General features: G+C 45.7%; 1 protein-coding gene across 2 annotated transcripts in view; it reads left to right on the top strand.

Annotated features, from left to right (window-relative positions):
• Window positions 1-14,250, top strand: part of GGA2 (golgi associated, gamma adaptin ear containing, ARF binding protein 2) — a 30,900-nt gene that overhangs the window by 12,018 nt on the left and 4,632 nt on the right. For both annotated transcript variants that reach the window (XM_057695226.1, XM_057695227.1), the window contains exons 6-16: window positions 476-579; window positions 1,950-2,030; window positions 2,563-2,700; window positions 3,553-3,634; window positions 6,280-6,405; window positions 7,164-7,286; window positions 7,584-7,612; window positions 8,014-8,147; window positions 9,905-10,062; window positions 12,731-12,900; window positions 13,866-13,976. In XM_057695226.1, coding sequence (XP_057551209.1) covers window positions 476-579; window positions 1,950-2,030; window positions 2,563-2,700; window positions 3,553-3,634; window positions 6,280-6,405; window positions 7,164-7,286; window positions 7,584-7,612; window positions 8,014-8,147; window positions 9,905-10,062; window positions 12,731-12,900; window positions 13,866-13,976 — 1,256 coding nt within the window. The remainder of the gene's footprint in view (window positions 1-475; window positions 580-1,949; window positions 2,031-2,562; window positions 2,701-3,552; window positions 3,635-6,279; window positions 6,406-7,163; window positions 7,287-7,583; window positions 7,613-8,013; window positions 8,148-9,904; window positions 10,063-12,730; window positions 12,901-13,865; window positions 13,977-14,250) is intronic.

The following is a 14,250-nucleotide window of genomic DNA, read 5'->3' as shown; positions in this document are numbered from 1 at the left end:
GTCGCGAGCCCCAGAGTGTGTCCTGTGTGGAAGCTAGGGGTCCATATTCCTCTTTTCTTGGGCTCTGTAGAAGGAGGAGCCTGGATTCAGGATGGACCATTTTTTTCCCTGTCACATACACTCAGCGTTCTTAGGAGTATCAGGGATTGTGCACTAATTTCTGGGCCCTGGGAGGTTGTGTACCTGCATAAAATGATCCGTATTTGTAGAGCGTAAGGCCCATTGACCACTAGCCTTGTGGTCTGGTTGTGCTCTGATTTAGTTGGCTCTGACATTCCTGACTTTGTGCTGGCTCCAGGGATTCTCCCAAGGGAGGATACAGAGCCTTGTTCCTATGCTGGGCTTGTACCTTTAAGGTCATAGATAGTGTTTTCCTGGTGGGACATCAGGAACCAGGGATTTCTGGACTTTATACTGGACCCTCCTGTAGTCAACGGGTACCTATATCAGTATGTTCATGAATTGAATGTTTTAGGAATCATAAAGCAAGACCCTAAATTACCAGTGGATAAAATCTTGCCCCCACCTTCTCCCTGGCCCAAGAGCTCCATCTTTGATGCTGACGAAGAAAAGTCAAAGGTAAGGAGTTTCTCCCTGACCTTGGTGGCCTACCTGGAGTCTGTCCAGGCCCCTTGTTTTTAGGGACTCTCTTGCATTGTCCCCTGATCCTGAACCTAAGTGGGGGAGAGTGTGGGGAGGTGGGTTGTGAGTTGTCTCTGGAGCAGAGAAAGGTAGCATCAGTCTGGATGTTTTCTTCATGGATAGGCCAAATAATAAGTGCCCTGTTCTTCGTATCTTCCACTTTGTCTGTTCATTGTTCCTGAGGGAAAGAAGGTATGGAAGGATAACCCTAGTGGGTAGTGTGGGGGGCCGGTGATATCCGCAGTGTGTGTGGTGTCGGTGGTGGGGGAGAGTGGGGAGGAAAGAATTGGCTGCATGTTGGCTCAGATCATTTTTGGTGTCAGTAAGCTTGATCTCAGCCATTTTCCTTCCATTGCAGCCTCCCAGAATTGTTGCTTCTCAGACATCATGATGTAAGGAGAGGGAAGGGAAAAGCAGGGTGGTCCAAACCTAGGCCGAGACCCAGGGATAACTCCAGGGTGCGGTGAAAGGTGGCACTGCTTTTGGTCATTACTGTTCTTGGTAGCTCACAAGGTCTGGTGAGTGTAGAACCAGGAAGACTCCAGTCCGAGGATGGGTCTCTTCTGGTACCCTCTGCCTTCCAAGTGCACCTGTCAGCTGTACTCCCCTTGGATCTAGGTGCTCGCTGTGGGCAGAACGAGCAGGGCTGTGCTAGGTTCTGGGCGGCTTTCCCTCTGGCTCCTCTCCCACGGGTGCGTCACCATTGCAGAGGGTGGGAGGAGCAGGGGAGGAGGTGCGGCATGGACTTCTGAGAAAGACAGTCTTGTGTCAGCTGCTTAGACTCTCTGGCACTCGGTATCTCCATCTTTCCTGCTATCCATCCAACAAAGAGTGAGTGACTCCTGTGTGCCAGCATTCTGCTAGGCATCGGGAATAAAGTGGACGAGATTGCCAAGGTCTGTCACATCAGAGCATGCAGTCCAAGACAGCCTCGGCACTATTGACATTTTGGGCCAGTTAGCTTTCTTGTTGGAGGCTGTTATGCACTGTAGGATGGGATGTGTGCAGTATCCCTGGCCTCTACCTGTTAGATGCCAGTAGTATCCCCAGTTTTGACAACAAAAATGTCTGCAGACTCTGTCAGATGTCCCCTAGAGACATCCACGTCCTTACCCCATGGAGAAACCAGTGGTCTGTGGGGATGGTCATAATCTTTACATGATTGTGTCGTTGGGGGAATTGGGTAAGGTAATGTGTATAAAATGTGCGAGCTGTTGTTAGGGCTAATTCTGCTATTGCTGGTGCCGTCAGTCTGGGCCACTCGACACAGAGGGAATTGGTTTTACTGAGTCTTGTTCCCTCTTCAGCTTCTGACAAGGCTTCTGAAGAGCAACCATCCTGAGGATCTTCAGGCTGCAAACCGGCTGATCAAGAGTTTGGTCAAGGAGGTGGGCATTTTCCAGTGGGTTCTGCAGAACCAGCATTTGACAGGGGCTGGACAGTGTATATGTGTGTGTGCTTCAGGCTGTGGGTGCACAGTTGGCTGGGAGCAGGGATGGTCGCCTAGCCCTGAACCGGGGAACAGCTCTGGGCTCCCTGAAGGGTAGCAGGCGGTGACTGGAAGCAGAAACTGCTTGTGCTTCCCAAGTACTTCTGTCCTGGAACTTAAAGCATTTCACAGACACTAGTTTCTGTCCCAGTGACCAGTGTTGGTGTGGATAGAATCCAGGTTTGGGAATTTCTTTTCCGGAGGGATTAAGGCTGGTGGTACAAAGGAGTAAATCCCAGCTCCCGAGACCACATTGTCTGTCCCAGGAATTCCGGGCCTTGAGTGTCTTCACCCACTGAGTGAACACTCCGTCCACTCTGTGTTTCAGTGGCTTCCCCGAGCTCTCCACAGTGCAGCGCCCCTTTCCCGGTGCTTGTTCAGACGTTATCCAGAGCTTCTGCTCCATCACTTTGTCCTCTTTCTCCCAAAAGGAACAGGAAAAATCGGAGAAGGTGTCCAAGAGGGTCAGTGCTGTGGAGGAGGTACGGAGCCATGTGAAGGTGCTGCAGGAAATGCTGAGCATGTACCGACAGCCCGGGCAGGCCCCGCCAGACCAGGCGGCCTTGCAGGTGCTCTTTCTAGAAATAAATGCAGGTGGGACGGGTGTCACTGGCATCCTAGGAATATGCATGTATTTCAGGAAGTCACACAATCAATATAATAAACATGTCCCTCACCCCCACCACACACAACTTCCTCATTCCCCTCCCTTCTGTTCCTCCCTCTCCCCCCATCCCCAGGCAACCACTGACTTGTTTTCTGTTCTGATTAGTGTGTATTTCCTAGACTCTCATATAAATGGAATGATACAGTATTAACCCTTCTTTGTTTTTTTGTTTTTTTTTTAGTCTGGCTTCTCCCTCTTTGCGTAATTATTTGAGACCATTCATGCTTTGTGTATCAATAGTTTATTCCTTTTATTTATTGATTTTTTTGGCCACGCCCCTTGGCATGTGCAGTGTCAGTTCCCTGACCAGGGATCAAACCCATGCGCCCTGCATTGGGAGCGTGGAGTCTTAACCACTGGACTGCCAGGGAAGTCCCAATAGTTTATTCCTTTTTACTGCTGAGTGGTACTCCGTGTGCGCACGTGCTGCTGTACGTACATCCATTCATCTGTTGATGGATATTTGGGTTGTTTGCAGCTTTGGGTGATTATGAATTAAGCTGCTGTGAACAGCTGTGTACATACATTTTCCTTCCTTTCTCTTGGGTGAACGGTGTGGGATTGCCAGGTCATAGGCTACGTGTGTAGTTAACTCTTTAACAAACTGCCAAACTATTTTCTAGCGTGTTTGTAACACTTTGTATTTCTGACAGCAGTGTATGAGCGTTCCCATTTCTCCACATTTGCACATCTTGAGATCTTTCTTTTTTTGTAACACACTTATTGAGAGTTTATATAACAAGCTGTTTTGTAGGTCGTGTATGAGAGATGTGAAAAGCTGCGGCCCACCCTGTTCCGGCTGGCGAGCGATACCACCGATGACGACGACGCGCTCGGTAAGTCTTAACCTCTGGGTAAGTCTTAACCTCTAGGCGCAGACAGAGGGGGCGGTTTCCTGCTGACGCACAAACAAGACAGCGGCCTCTAGGTATTGTGTGGTTGGTCTTGGGGAGGGTGTGGCCTGAGTTGATTCCTCTAATTTCCAGAGGAATCCACGCTTGAGCAAGAACTGAGCAGCAAGTCTGAAAGCATAGAAAAGTGAGGAAATTTACCACGTAGATTGGGTGTGAAGGGGATGTGGCTGCCATTGAAGCCGTGGAAAAAGGCTGGACGTTCTCAGAGGTCTGAGAAGCAGCTGCGAGGGGCAGCTCTGGAAGGTTGCACGCCCAAAGTGCCTTCAGGGGCTGGGTGGGTGGCCTAAGTGGGCATGCGGAGTGGAAGGCACAGGGTAGAACTATAATCTTGTACACAGGTATTGAAACACTTAAACGTATTTTATGGAAAATCTCAAAACACGTAGAGGGGTTTATTTTATCCCCATGTACTCTTCACCTTTTGTTAACAACTAGCAACTCGTGGCCAGTCTTTTGATCTTGTTTTATCTGTACTGCTTTCTCCCTCCCTCCTCCCCCCTACACCCCCAATTCTATTTTTTTTTTTTAACAGGGGCTGACACCTTATTAGATATCCATTTGTTGACTGTGTATTTTTATTATTTTTTTATCTTTTTTTTTTTAAGATTTATTTATTTTTATTTTATTTTTGGCTGCATTGGGTGTTCGTTGCTGCACACGAGCTTTCTCTAGTTGTGGTAAATGGGGGCTACTGTTCATTGTGGTGCCTGGACTTCTCACTGCGGTGGCTTCTCTTGTTGTGGGGCACAGGTTTCAGTAGTTGCAGCATGTGGGCTCAGTAGTTGTGGCTCGCAGGCTCTAGAGCACGGGCTCAGTAGTTGTGGTGCACGGGCTTAGTTGCTCCACGGCATGTGGAATCTTCCTGGACCAGGGCTCAAACCCGTGTCCCCCTGCATTGGCAGGCGGATTTTTAACCACTGTGCCACTAGGGACATCCCTGTGCATTTTTTTTTTTAATTTAAAAATTTTTTTTGGCCGTGAGGCATATAGGATCTTAGTTCTCCAGCTAGTGATTAAACCCCCTGCCCCTGCAGTGGAAGCTCGGAGTCTTAACCACTGGACCGATGGGGAAGTTCTCCCAATTCTATTTTTAAGCAAATTCCAAATATTTCAAAGTAAATGGTCAGTGTTCAGATTTTCCTGGGCATTTTCCTCTCTAATTATCCCTTGCTGACCCTCTTTTTTTTTTCCCCCCTTTAAATTATTTAGTTAGTTACACTGGGTCTTAGTTGTGGCAGGCAGGCTCCTTAGTTGTGGCATGCATGTGAGATCTTGCTCCCTAACCAGAGATCGAACCTGGTGCCCCTGCATTGGGAGCTTGGAGTCTTAACCACTGCGCCACCAGGGAAGTCCCCGACCCTCTTTTTTTTAAGTTTGTTATGCACCAGTACGAGAAAGAAAAGCCATGCTTTGTAATTGGTTGATATTTAAGTCTTTTTTAATGGATGGCCACCCAACCTTTTTTATTTCATGCATGAAAAACATGTCTTTTGACTTGCAGAGTTTCTCTTGATCTCAATTTTCTGATGGTATCTCCCATGGTATTTAATGTTTCTCTATTCCTGATATTTCTGAAATTCCTGATTTCTTATAATTTGAACCAGGAGGCTTGTTCAGATTCAGGTTCAAATGGGGGGCTGTGTGGGGAGAGCAGGAATACTTCACAGGTGATGTTAAGAGGCCCGTGGTATCTGGTTTTCTGGGTTTTGTGATGTAATTATTGTCTAAACCTGTTACTTTCTCTGGTTGCAGTGAAGTCAAAGGTCATGAAATTTAAATTTTAATCACCTTGCACATGGCAAATAAAACACTTTGCCTGGTGAATTCAACCTAGTGTTAGCTCACAACTTCCATCCTGTTTAAAAATTGATAGGAAGTGAATCGGTGGTGGCTCTCGCAGTCCTCTCCTAGCCCTGTGGCCCGCAGTGTTACACATAGTCCCCGGCCCTGGTGCTGTTTTCTCTCTCTCCCCGAGGAGAGAGTTTTCTTGCAAGTAAACCAGATCATGAGATACTCTTGACAGTTTTGAAATCCACTGCGTGTTTTATACTTACAGGATGTGTCAGTTTGGATGTCAGATTTTCATCAGAAATCCTTAATCTATATTTGGATTTTATAAAATTTATACGTGAAAAAGTAGATTCGTGTACCAGCTTGTTTCCTGCACACTTTCCAGTAACTGAATAAAGTATTAAAAGTTTCTTTTAATATTTGCATCCACATTGACCAAATAACTTTAAGTTTTGATTTTAAATTAAAATTAAAGTTAAGGTTTTAGTTCCTCAATTGAAAGAACCATATTTTAAGTGTTGGCCATCATATTGGACAGTAAAGACAAAGAAAGTGAAAAAATTTGGTTCCTCCTACATCCTGAGAAGAAAGTGTTAAGGTTCAGGAATTGAGTGACTGGGTCTGCCAGGGACTTGATCTCGTGATCTGGGGGCAGGCGGCTTGGATATACTGAACCTGGTGGAGCCATGCGACAGCTGCCTTATGGAGTGGCTTAAAAAAGATTGAGATTGTTGGTAGCTAAACCAGGGGATTCTGATTTTTCTCTCATCCTTCAGCGGAGATCCTCCAGGCAAATGACCTTCTCACCCAGGGAGTTCTGCTGTACAAACAGGTGATGGAGGGCCGTGTCACCTTTGGGAACACAGTGGTCAGCTCTGTGGGAGACATACCTGTCTCCAGAGGTATGTGCAGAGAGCCTCTCCTGCCATCTGCCGTGGGGCAGCCTGCAAATTCCGGGAAAGAAATGGATCCCTGAACATTCTGGGTTGTGGTATAGAAATGAGAGAGTGTGCCCTCTTTTCCCTTTTCCCTGAGAATTGGTTTTATCTAGCCAGTCTTTGCCCCACGTGCCATCATGGGCTGACTGCCAGCCTGGAACTGGCTTTGGTTGTAAACAGAAGCAAGTGCTATACAGTGCCCAGGTGTGGATTGCACCTCTCGTGAGTGCTTACTTACGGGCGCTACACACCAAAAAAGGACGACCTTCTTCAGGGGTTCCTAGTGCCAGGCTAGCTAAATCAGAATCATCTGGAATACCGGTTAAAATGCAGATTCTTGGACCTTCTGAATCAAGGCTACTTGGAGCTGGGACCCGCATTTTTATCAAGCACTCGAGATGATTCTGATTAGCCCTGGTTAGACCCTTAAAGGCCTTTGAGCTGGAGCAGTCAGCTCTGCCACTGTCCAAGTTGAATGGACCGTTAGAGGACTCTGACTGCTGGGGTGGGAAGGCAGCTCCTCTGGCTACCTCATAGTTCAGATTCCACTCAAGGCTGTAAGTCGAGCCACTCAGCTGAGGTGGAAGGTTCTTCTGGGCTATGCTGAAGGGTGGGGTGATATGATGTCTTTTGATTGGGAGGAGGCCTGAGGGAAACTGATAGCCTGTAAGTGGAGAGACTGCCCTTATTCTGACTGACTTATTTTCCTGTCTGTTTTCTAGTCTTTCAGAATCCAACAGGCTGCATGAAGAGCTGCCCTCTGATTGACTTGGAGGTGGACAGTGGGTCTGAGCAGGCTGGGACTGCGGCGCCATCTTTACTGCATCAGGACCTGGCAGCCTTAGGTGAGGGTGGTGTTTAAGGGGAGCAGGCACAGAATGGTCCTGATTCCCAGGGAGCGTACGCCCATTCCTGTTGGGGAGAATATGCCTGTTTTTAGAAGGAATTGGGTATACTGGGAAGTTCAGAGAGGTCCTCCTTGTACTCAGTCTCAGATTTGCCATGAATGAGTTGAATGACTTTGGGTAATTTGTTTTGTCTAGGCTTTCTAAATGTTCTAGAAAGGATGGGCATGGTATCAGTCTCCAGTTTGTATCAGGTAGAGCTACTGATGTGCATCTCACTCTGTTCCTTCCTTACAGGAATCAGTGATGCCCCAGTTACCAACAAGGTAAGGAAGCTCTTCCTAGGGGCCCCAGAGGAGAGGGGAAGTCCCTCAAACCTACCTTCGTGAGGGCAGCCCTGCCTGGGGGAGGGTGGAAGGCCACAGCATAGCCAGGTGGCACTTGTGGACTAGGAGGTTCAAAGCCTCTTCCTCACCTCTGCTGTCTGGCTTGCACTCCTGGAGGGAGACATGTTTTTGCTCTCCTTCTATTCCTACTCTCTTCTGTTGCACCCAGGCTCCTGCTTAATAAAGGTCCGCTAAGGAGTTGCATCCTCTTGCCCTTTCTCCACCTGCCCAGGAAATGTAGTAAGCCTGGGCTTTGGGGTCAGGAGAGCTGTGCCATGGTGTTACCATGGCTCGTGGTCATTCCTACTCTGGCCTGACTTCAGCCATTCCTGGTTTGACAGGTTGCGGGTCAGAGTTGCTGTCAGGAAGAGAGGAAGCCCGTCACCAGCACACTGCCAGGTGGTGGTGCTCAGAGCCCTTCTGCAGAAAGGAGCCTGCTGGACCTCCTCTCCCCGCAGCCGTCTCTGGGACCTCTGTGAGTCTGATGGGCAAGGAGCGTGGAGGAGTGGCTCCTGTGGGCAGTTCACGCTTGCTGCACGAAGCCAGGCAGGGGGGCCCAGGGCTGCTGCTCTCCCTGAAAGGCTGTTTCCTTTCTGCCGGAAGTTCATTGTGTGCTGCTCCTTTTACTCCACATCCTGAGTCAGGAAAATACATGTTTTGGCCAGGACCTCCAAGAGGGGATTTAAGGAGTAACAGCAGTAGATGATGATGATGATATTTTTGGTCTTTATAGGTTGGTTTTTTGTTTTCCTGATTTCGGTGTAATTTGAAGCAAAGTTTGATCACTAGAGAAATTGACAGTATAGAAAGTCCCAAATATCACTCCCTAAAGACAATGTTGAATGGTCCTTCTTTGCTTTTTTTCTATACATTTAGTAATGTGTTACTGTGGCTCACAAATGAGATTATAATTTACAAACTGTACCCCACTGTGCGGTTTTTTTTTTTAAGTTTATTTATTTATTGGCCGCATTGGGTCTTCATTGCTGCACGCGGGCTTTCTCTAGTTGCAGCGAGCGGGGGCTACTCTTTGTTGTGGTGCATGAGCTCCTCATTGCCGTGGCTTCTCTTGTTGCGGAGCACGGGCTCTAGGCATGTGGGCTTCAGTAGTTGCGGCACATGGGCTCTATGGTTGTGGCTCACGGGCTGTAAAGCTCAGGCTCAATAGTTGTGGCACACGGGCTTCGTTGCCCCACAGCATGTGGGATCTTTCTGGAGCAGGGATCGAACCCGTGTCCCCTGCATTGGCCAGCAGATTCTTAACCACTGCGCCACCTAGGAAGTCCTCCACTGTGGTTTTTTATATCACTTATCTTTGATACATTTTCATCAGTTTATGTAAACTTGCCTCATTCTAATAGTTGAGTAATAATTCATATACATATACTATATGTATCTAATCATTTCCCTCTTGTGGATATTTACATAGCTTCCAGGTTGGAGGCACTTGAAGAGTTTCTATAGTACAGATTTATAAAAGTAGAGGTGCTCTTAGGTGTGACTATAAACACATGTTCATAGATCCTGTCTCTTTGCCTCTGGCAAGGCTGGAGCTCTTTGCCCTCCCCCAAACAGCCTGAGAGCCTGTGCCCCTGGTGGAGACCACAGGGCTGGATGGAAATGGAGATGCGCTGGAAAGTCATTCTTGTTTGTACCCAAGGGGGTTTCTTCCTAGTTTACTCTTTATAACCACTTGACATGGGATCAGTAATTATTCTAATTTTGGTGGTTACTTCTGTGTGGACTTTGGTTTCCCAAAAATGTGTTTGATTTGTATTCCAAATGGACAGCATCATGAAGAATGAACGAAGCATTCAGTGTAATTTGTGCTGTCATCTTCCTAGCTTACATCACTCTGGTGGTCATGTATGGGAAAATTCATCTGACTGAGCTACTTATTGTCAGAGACTGCCTGACAGCTACAACATTAATTATAATTGGGTCCTTATTGTATGCACACATTCCACTCAGTGCTCTTCATGCACTTGCTCATTTAATTCTTGTAACAACTGTGAGGTAGATACTAAATTGTTTCCATTTACAGATGAGAAAACTGAGGCATAGGTTAGATTACTTGTCTAAAGTCATTTACCCATAAAATATATGCATACATACATACATATACACCTGCATATATATTTATTTCTTTCCCTTGTCCTTCAGAAAGCCTAATCAGATTCCTGGAGTTCTCTACAATTTTTGCCAGTCTTGATATTTATTATTTCTTTGCAGGAATTATATTCCACAGAAAAGTATCCCCAAGGAAGTGCCACCAGGTACTAAGTCCTCTCCAGGTTGGTCCTGGGAGGCTGGCCCATTGGCTTCTTCCCCGTCTTCCCAGAATACACCTCTGGCTCAAGTGTTTGTCCCTTTGGAGTCTGTTAAGCCCAGTGAGTACATTTTCACTCTTTTTTCCCCTCTCTGTTAGATTCCCAGCTTTATCCACTCTGGATTGGTAGAGGTGGCTCTTAAATTGGGGAAGATGGGTGGGGGAAGAAATTGCCTGGGGACAGAGAGTAGGCGGGTGGCTCGTGGTCTCTAAGCTAATACTTGTTTTAGTTTTCTCTGTCTTAGGGTTGACACTGAAGGATATTGGCAGGTGGAATTTAATTAGGGGCCTTGAGTCCATTTAGGGATATGATCTTCATTTGGAATTCAAGAAGGGAATGTTCAGTGTGACCTGAAATAACTCAGAAGAGGTGGAGTTAGAAGGAAAGGAAGAATTTGGCTGGTGCTGCTCTTCCTTTTTGATGACCCTCATTGAAGCAGGAGGAGTAGATGTTAACCTCCCTTACAGAGGAGAGGAAACTGCACCCAGCTGGGCGGGGTGACTGCCTGTGGTCAGCACCCTGGTATGTGAGCAGGAGGCAATGGGGCCTTTAGGTCTAGGGCCTGGGCCCCTTCCTTGGGCACAGGGCCCTCCTGTGGCTCTGTGTGGTAAGTTCAGATTACGGAGGGCCCTGGAACCAGGCAGAGAAAATAAAGTCAGCAGTGGGGGCCCTTGGCATACTTACTTTATTAATTTTTATTTAAACATAGTAAATGTTCAGTGTCAATTTCCTGGTTTTGATAATTTTACTGTGACTAAATACAATGCTAACATTTGAAAAAGCTGGTCGAAGGGTATATGGGAATTCTTTGTGGTTTTGTAACTTTTTATAAAAAATTTTTAAAAAACAAAATTAAAAACAAAAATAATATTCAGTATAATTTTAGAGAAGATAGAATAGAGCAGAAAATTATAATCATCTGTACCATTCACCACCCAGAGATGGAGGTTCTGTTAATGTCTTAATGTATTTTCTTGTCTATCCGTGTACATACATTTCATAAATTGGCAGCATAGTATATGTACACTGTTTTATGTCCTGCTTTGTTTAATATAAGCTATAGCATTGTTTCATGCCCTTATTCTTCAAAACCTTGATTTTTTAAAAAATGAATTCATATTTATTGCCACTGATAGATGTACTGTAATTCATTTATTCAGTTTCTTTCTGAAGGATAATTTGTTTCCAGTTGTTTACTGTTATAAACAGTGTTACAGTGAAAAACCCACTGCAAAAAATGGAGACCCAGTTTTGAGACGTTCCTGGTTATTTCATTAGGATGTATACTTAAAAGTGGGAATGCTGGGCGTAGACATTTAAAATTTTGATCTTCGTTAGAAAGTTCCCTTCTAGAAAGGTTGCCTTTTTCCCCATAACCTCACTACCATACCTCATGAGTATTTCTAGTCTTTTAAATCTTTGACAGTTTCATTGTTAAACTATATTTTTTTAAATTAACTTGTTTATTGGCTGCATTGAGTCTTCGTTGCTGCACACGGGCTTTCTCTAGTTGCGGCGAGCGGAGGCTACTCTTCATTGTGGTGTGAGGGCTCCTCTTGTTGTGGAGCACGGGCTGTAGGCGCATGGGCTTCAGTAGTTGTGGCAGATGGGCTCAGTAGTTGTGGCTCACGGGCTCAACAGTTGTGGCTTACAGGCCCTAGAGTGCAGGCTCAATAGTTGTGGCGCACGGACTTAGTTGCTCAGTAGCATGTTGGATCTTCCCAGAGCAGGGCTCGAACCCGGGTCCTCTGTATTGGCAGGCAGATTCTTAACCATTGTGCCACCTAGGAAGTCCCTGAACTATATTTTTATAATATGCAGTTGGTAAGTGATGTTTAGAATGAGATAAGAATCTTCATTAAAATTTTTTCCAGATGGTTAGCCAGTTGTCTGCCGTTTATTGAATCAGCCAATGATTTTCAAATATATGCTCTTGACATGTTACATTTTCATATTTGGGTCTGTTCTGCATGCTGTTTTGAATTGCAGTTTTGTACATACCTGAGTATTTGTTAATGCAAATAGCCCTACTCTCCCTCCTTTTTTAATGATTAGTCTCATGTATCTTTTCCCAAAATTAACTTATCGTTTCTTAGCTAAACTAGAACAATCACGTTAGTTATTTCCAAGACCTAATTAATTTGAAGAGATCTACTGTCTTTACAATTTTTTTTTTAAATTTTTATTTATTTATTTATTATTTTTGGGGGGGTACACCAAGTTCAATCAACTGTTTTTATACACATATCCCCATATTCCCTCCCTTCCTTGACTCCCCCTGTCTTTACAATTTTGTAAAATTAAATGTGAGATGTGTATGTATGTAGTCATACAAAACAGACTAGAAGGATATAGGCCCAGATGTTGGCAGTGCTTATTTCTGGGGAGTATTAAGGGTGTTTTTTATTTCATCCTTTGTGATAATATCCTGTATTTTCTATAGTGTTCATACATTATCTTAATTGTAATCATTTCTTGCTCAAAAAAACGTGGGGTTTTTTGGTTTATTTTCGATGGCGGGGAGAGATCAGTTTGAAATGTCATTGGAGTCCAGCTAGATGTAACGAGGACTTGGATTATGGTGGTGCAGGGGGTTAAGTCCAAGAGCTTTTCTAACTGGAAAAGCAACAGGACTTGATGAGAGGTGTACCTCTCTTTGCAGCATGGCTCCTCTCTCAAGGGAGTTTGTAGTAGTGCTGATCCTTTCGGTCGGGTCCTTCTCTACCAGGCAGCCTGCCTCCTGTTGTCGTGTATGACCGGAACGGATTCAGAATTCTGCTCCACTTTTCCCGGACTGGGGCCCCCGGCCACCCGGAGGTGCAGGTGCTCCTGTTGACCATGATGAGCACGGCCACCCAGCCCGTCTGGGACATCATGTTTCAGGTGGCTGTGCCAAAGGTGAGTCAGCAGCTGGCCCGCTCCTTTGAACTTCTCAATAAAGGCTGTCATTTTTGAGTACCAGGTCCTTTGCTGGGACATTATCTATTAGGTGGAAGGGTCAGAATCTTCACTCAAAGTAGTGTAAAGATAAAATGGGAATTTTGTTGGCTCATTTCACTGGGGATTCCTGAACGTCTGACTTCAGATATGGCTGGATTCAGGTAGGTTCAAACAGTTCCTTAAGAGTCTGTCACTTTCCATCTCTTGACTTTGTTTTTCCTCTCTGGAGCCTGTTCTCTCACAGACTCCCTCCACAAAGCAGGAAGATGGTACCAGCAGCTCCAGAGTTGTATGGTCCTTATCTCTTTTTATCTCAGAAGGAAACTCCCCTGGCATGAGGCATGCATATTGATTACCCAAGAAAGTGCTCATAAATTGGCCTTGTTGGTGTTACTTACACACCTTGGACCAGTAATTTGTGTTAAGGGATGTGAGGTACTCTGGCCAAGTTGGATATTATGTTTCTTTCTCAAAGGAAGTACCTCCCCACAGATTAACAGCTGTACCAGAATCACAGGAAATGGGCAGGGGGCCTGTTCTGAAAGGAAGGATTCACAGCAGACAAAAATAAACCATGCATTTTCTAATATGGTAATTTTGTAGGGCATGTACTATTATTACCTCTGTCTTATAAGTTATCAATCCAGAGTTCAGAAAAGTTAAATATTTTGCCCCAAATCACAGAGCTAGTAAGAGGCAGAGTTAGAATTCAGCCCAAGATGTGCTCTCACTCTTCATGCTGCCTCTCAGAAGCCAACCTTTGACCACACAACTAAAGATACCTTCTGTGTATGGGTGGAAGGGTTTTTGGATCCTTTCATCAATTGGTGGGGTGGAGGCCAAGGTCTCCTGTTCACCTGATCTCCCTCATTAAAGCTGTAGTTTGTTAGAATGACTTATATGTTGGATTTTTCCCCCGGTAGTCAATGAGAGTGAAACTACAGCCAGCGTCCAGCTCCAAGCTTCCTGCTTTCAGTCCTTTGATGCCTCCAGCTGTGATCTCTCAGATGCTGCTGCTTGACAATCCACACAAAGTATGTTCTGGTGTCTGTGGTAGTGGAGAAATGGGGGCCCCTGAGCTCTAGGGAGGCAGCTTGGCAGGTGGAGAGAGGTATATTGAGGTCTGGCTTTGGTTGGGATGGTGTTAGAATGTCCCTTGCTAGAGTGTTTTGTTTTGGGACTTATCGAAAGATCCTTGACCGGATTGTCACAGCTGGGGACCAGGGGGTGGTACACACTCTTCCTAATACCACAGAACCCTCTGACAGGGTGAGGCCAGTCTGTCTGCATGGCTGGTCTCCACCTCAG

Source organism: Hippopotamus amphibius, chromosome 9 (genome assembly GCF_030028045.1).
Source record: "Hippopotamus amphibius kiboko isolate mHipAmp2 chromosome 9, mHipAmp2.hap2, whole genome shotgun sequence".
NCBI lineage: Eukaryota > Metazoa > Chordata > Mammalia > Artiodactyla > Hippopotamidae > Hippopotamus > Hippopotamus amphibius.
The sequence above is the reverse complement of the archived record's forward strand: the minus strand, read 5'-3'. Positions and strand labels throughout refer to the sequence as shown.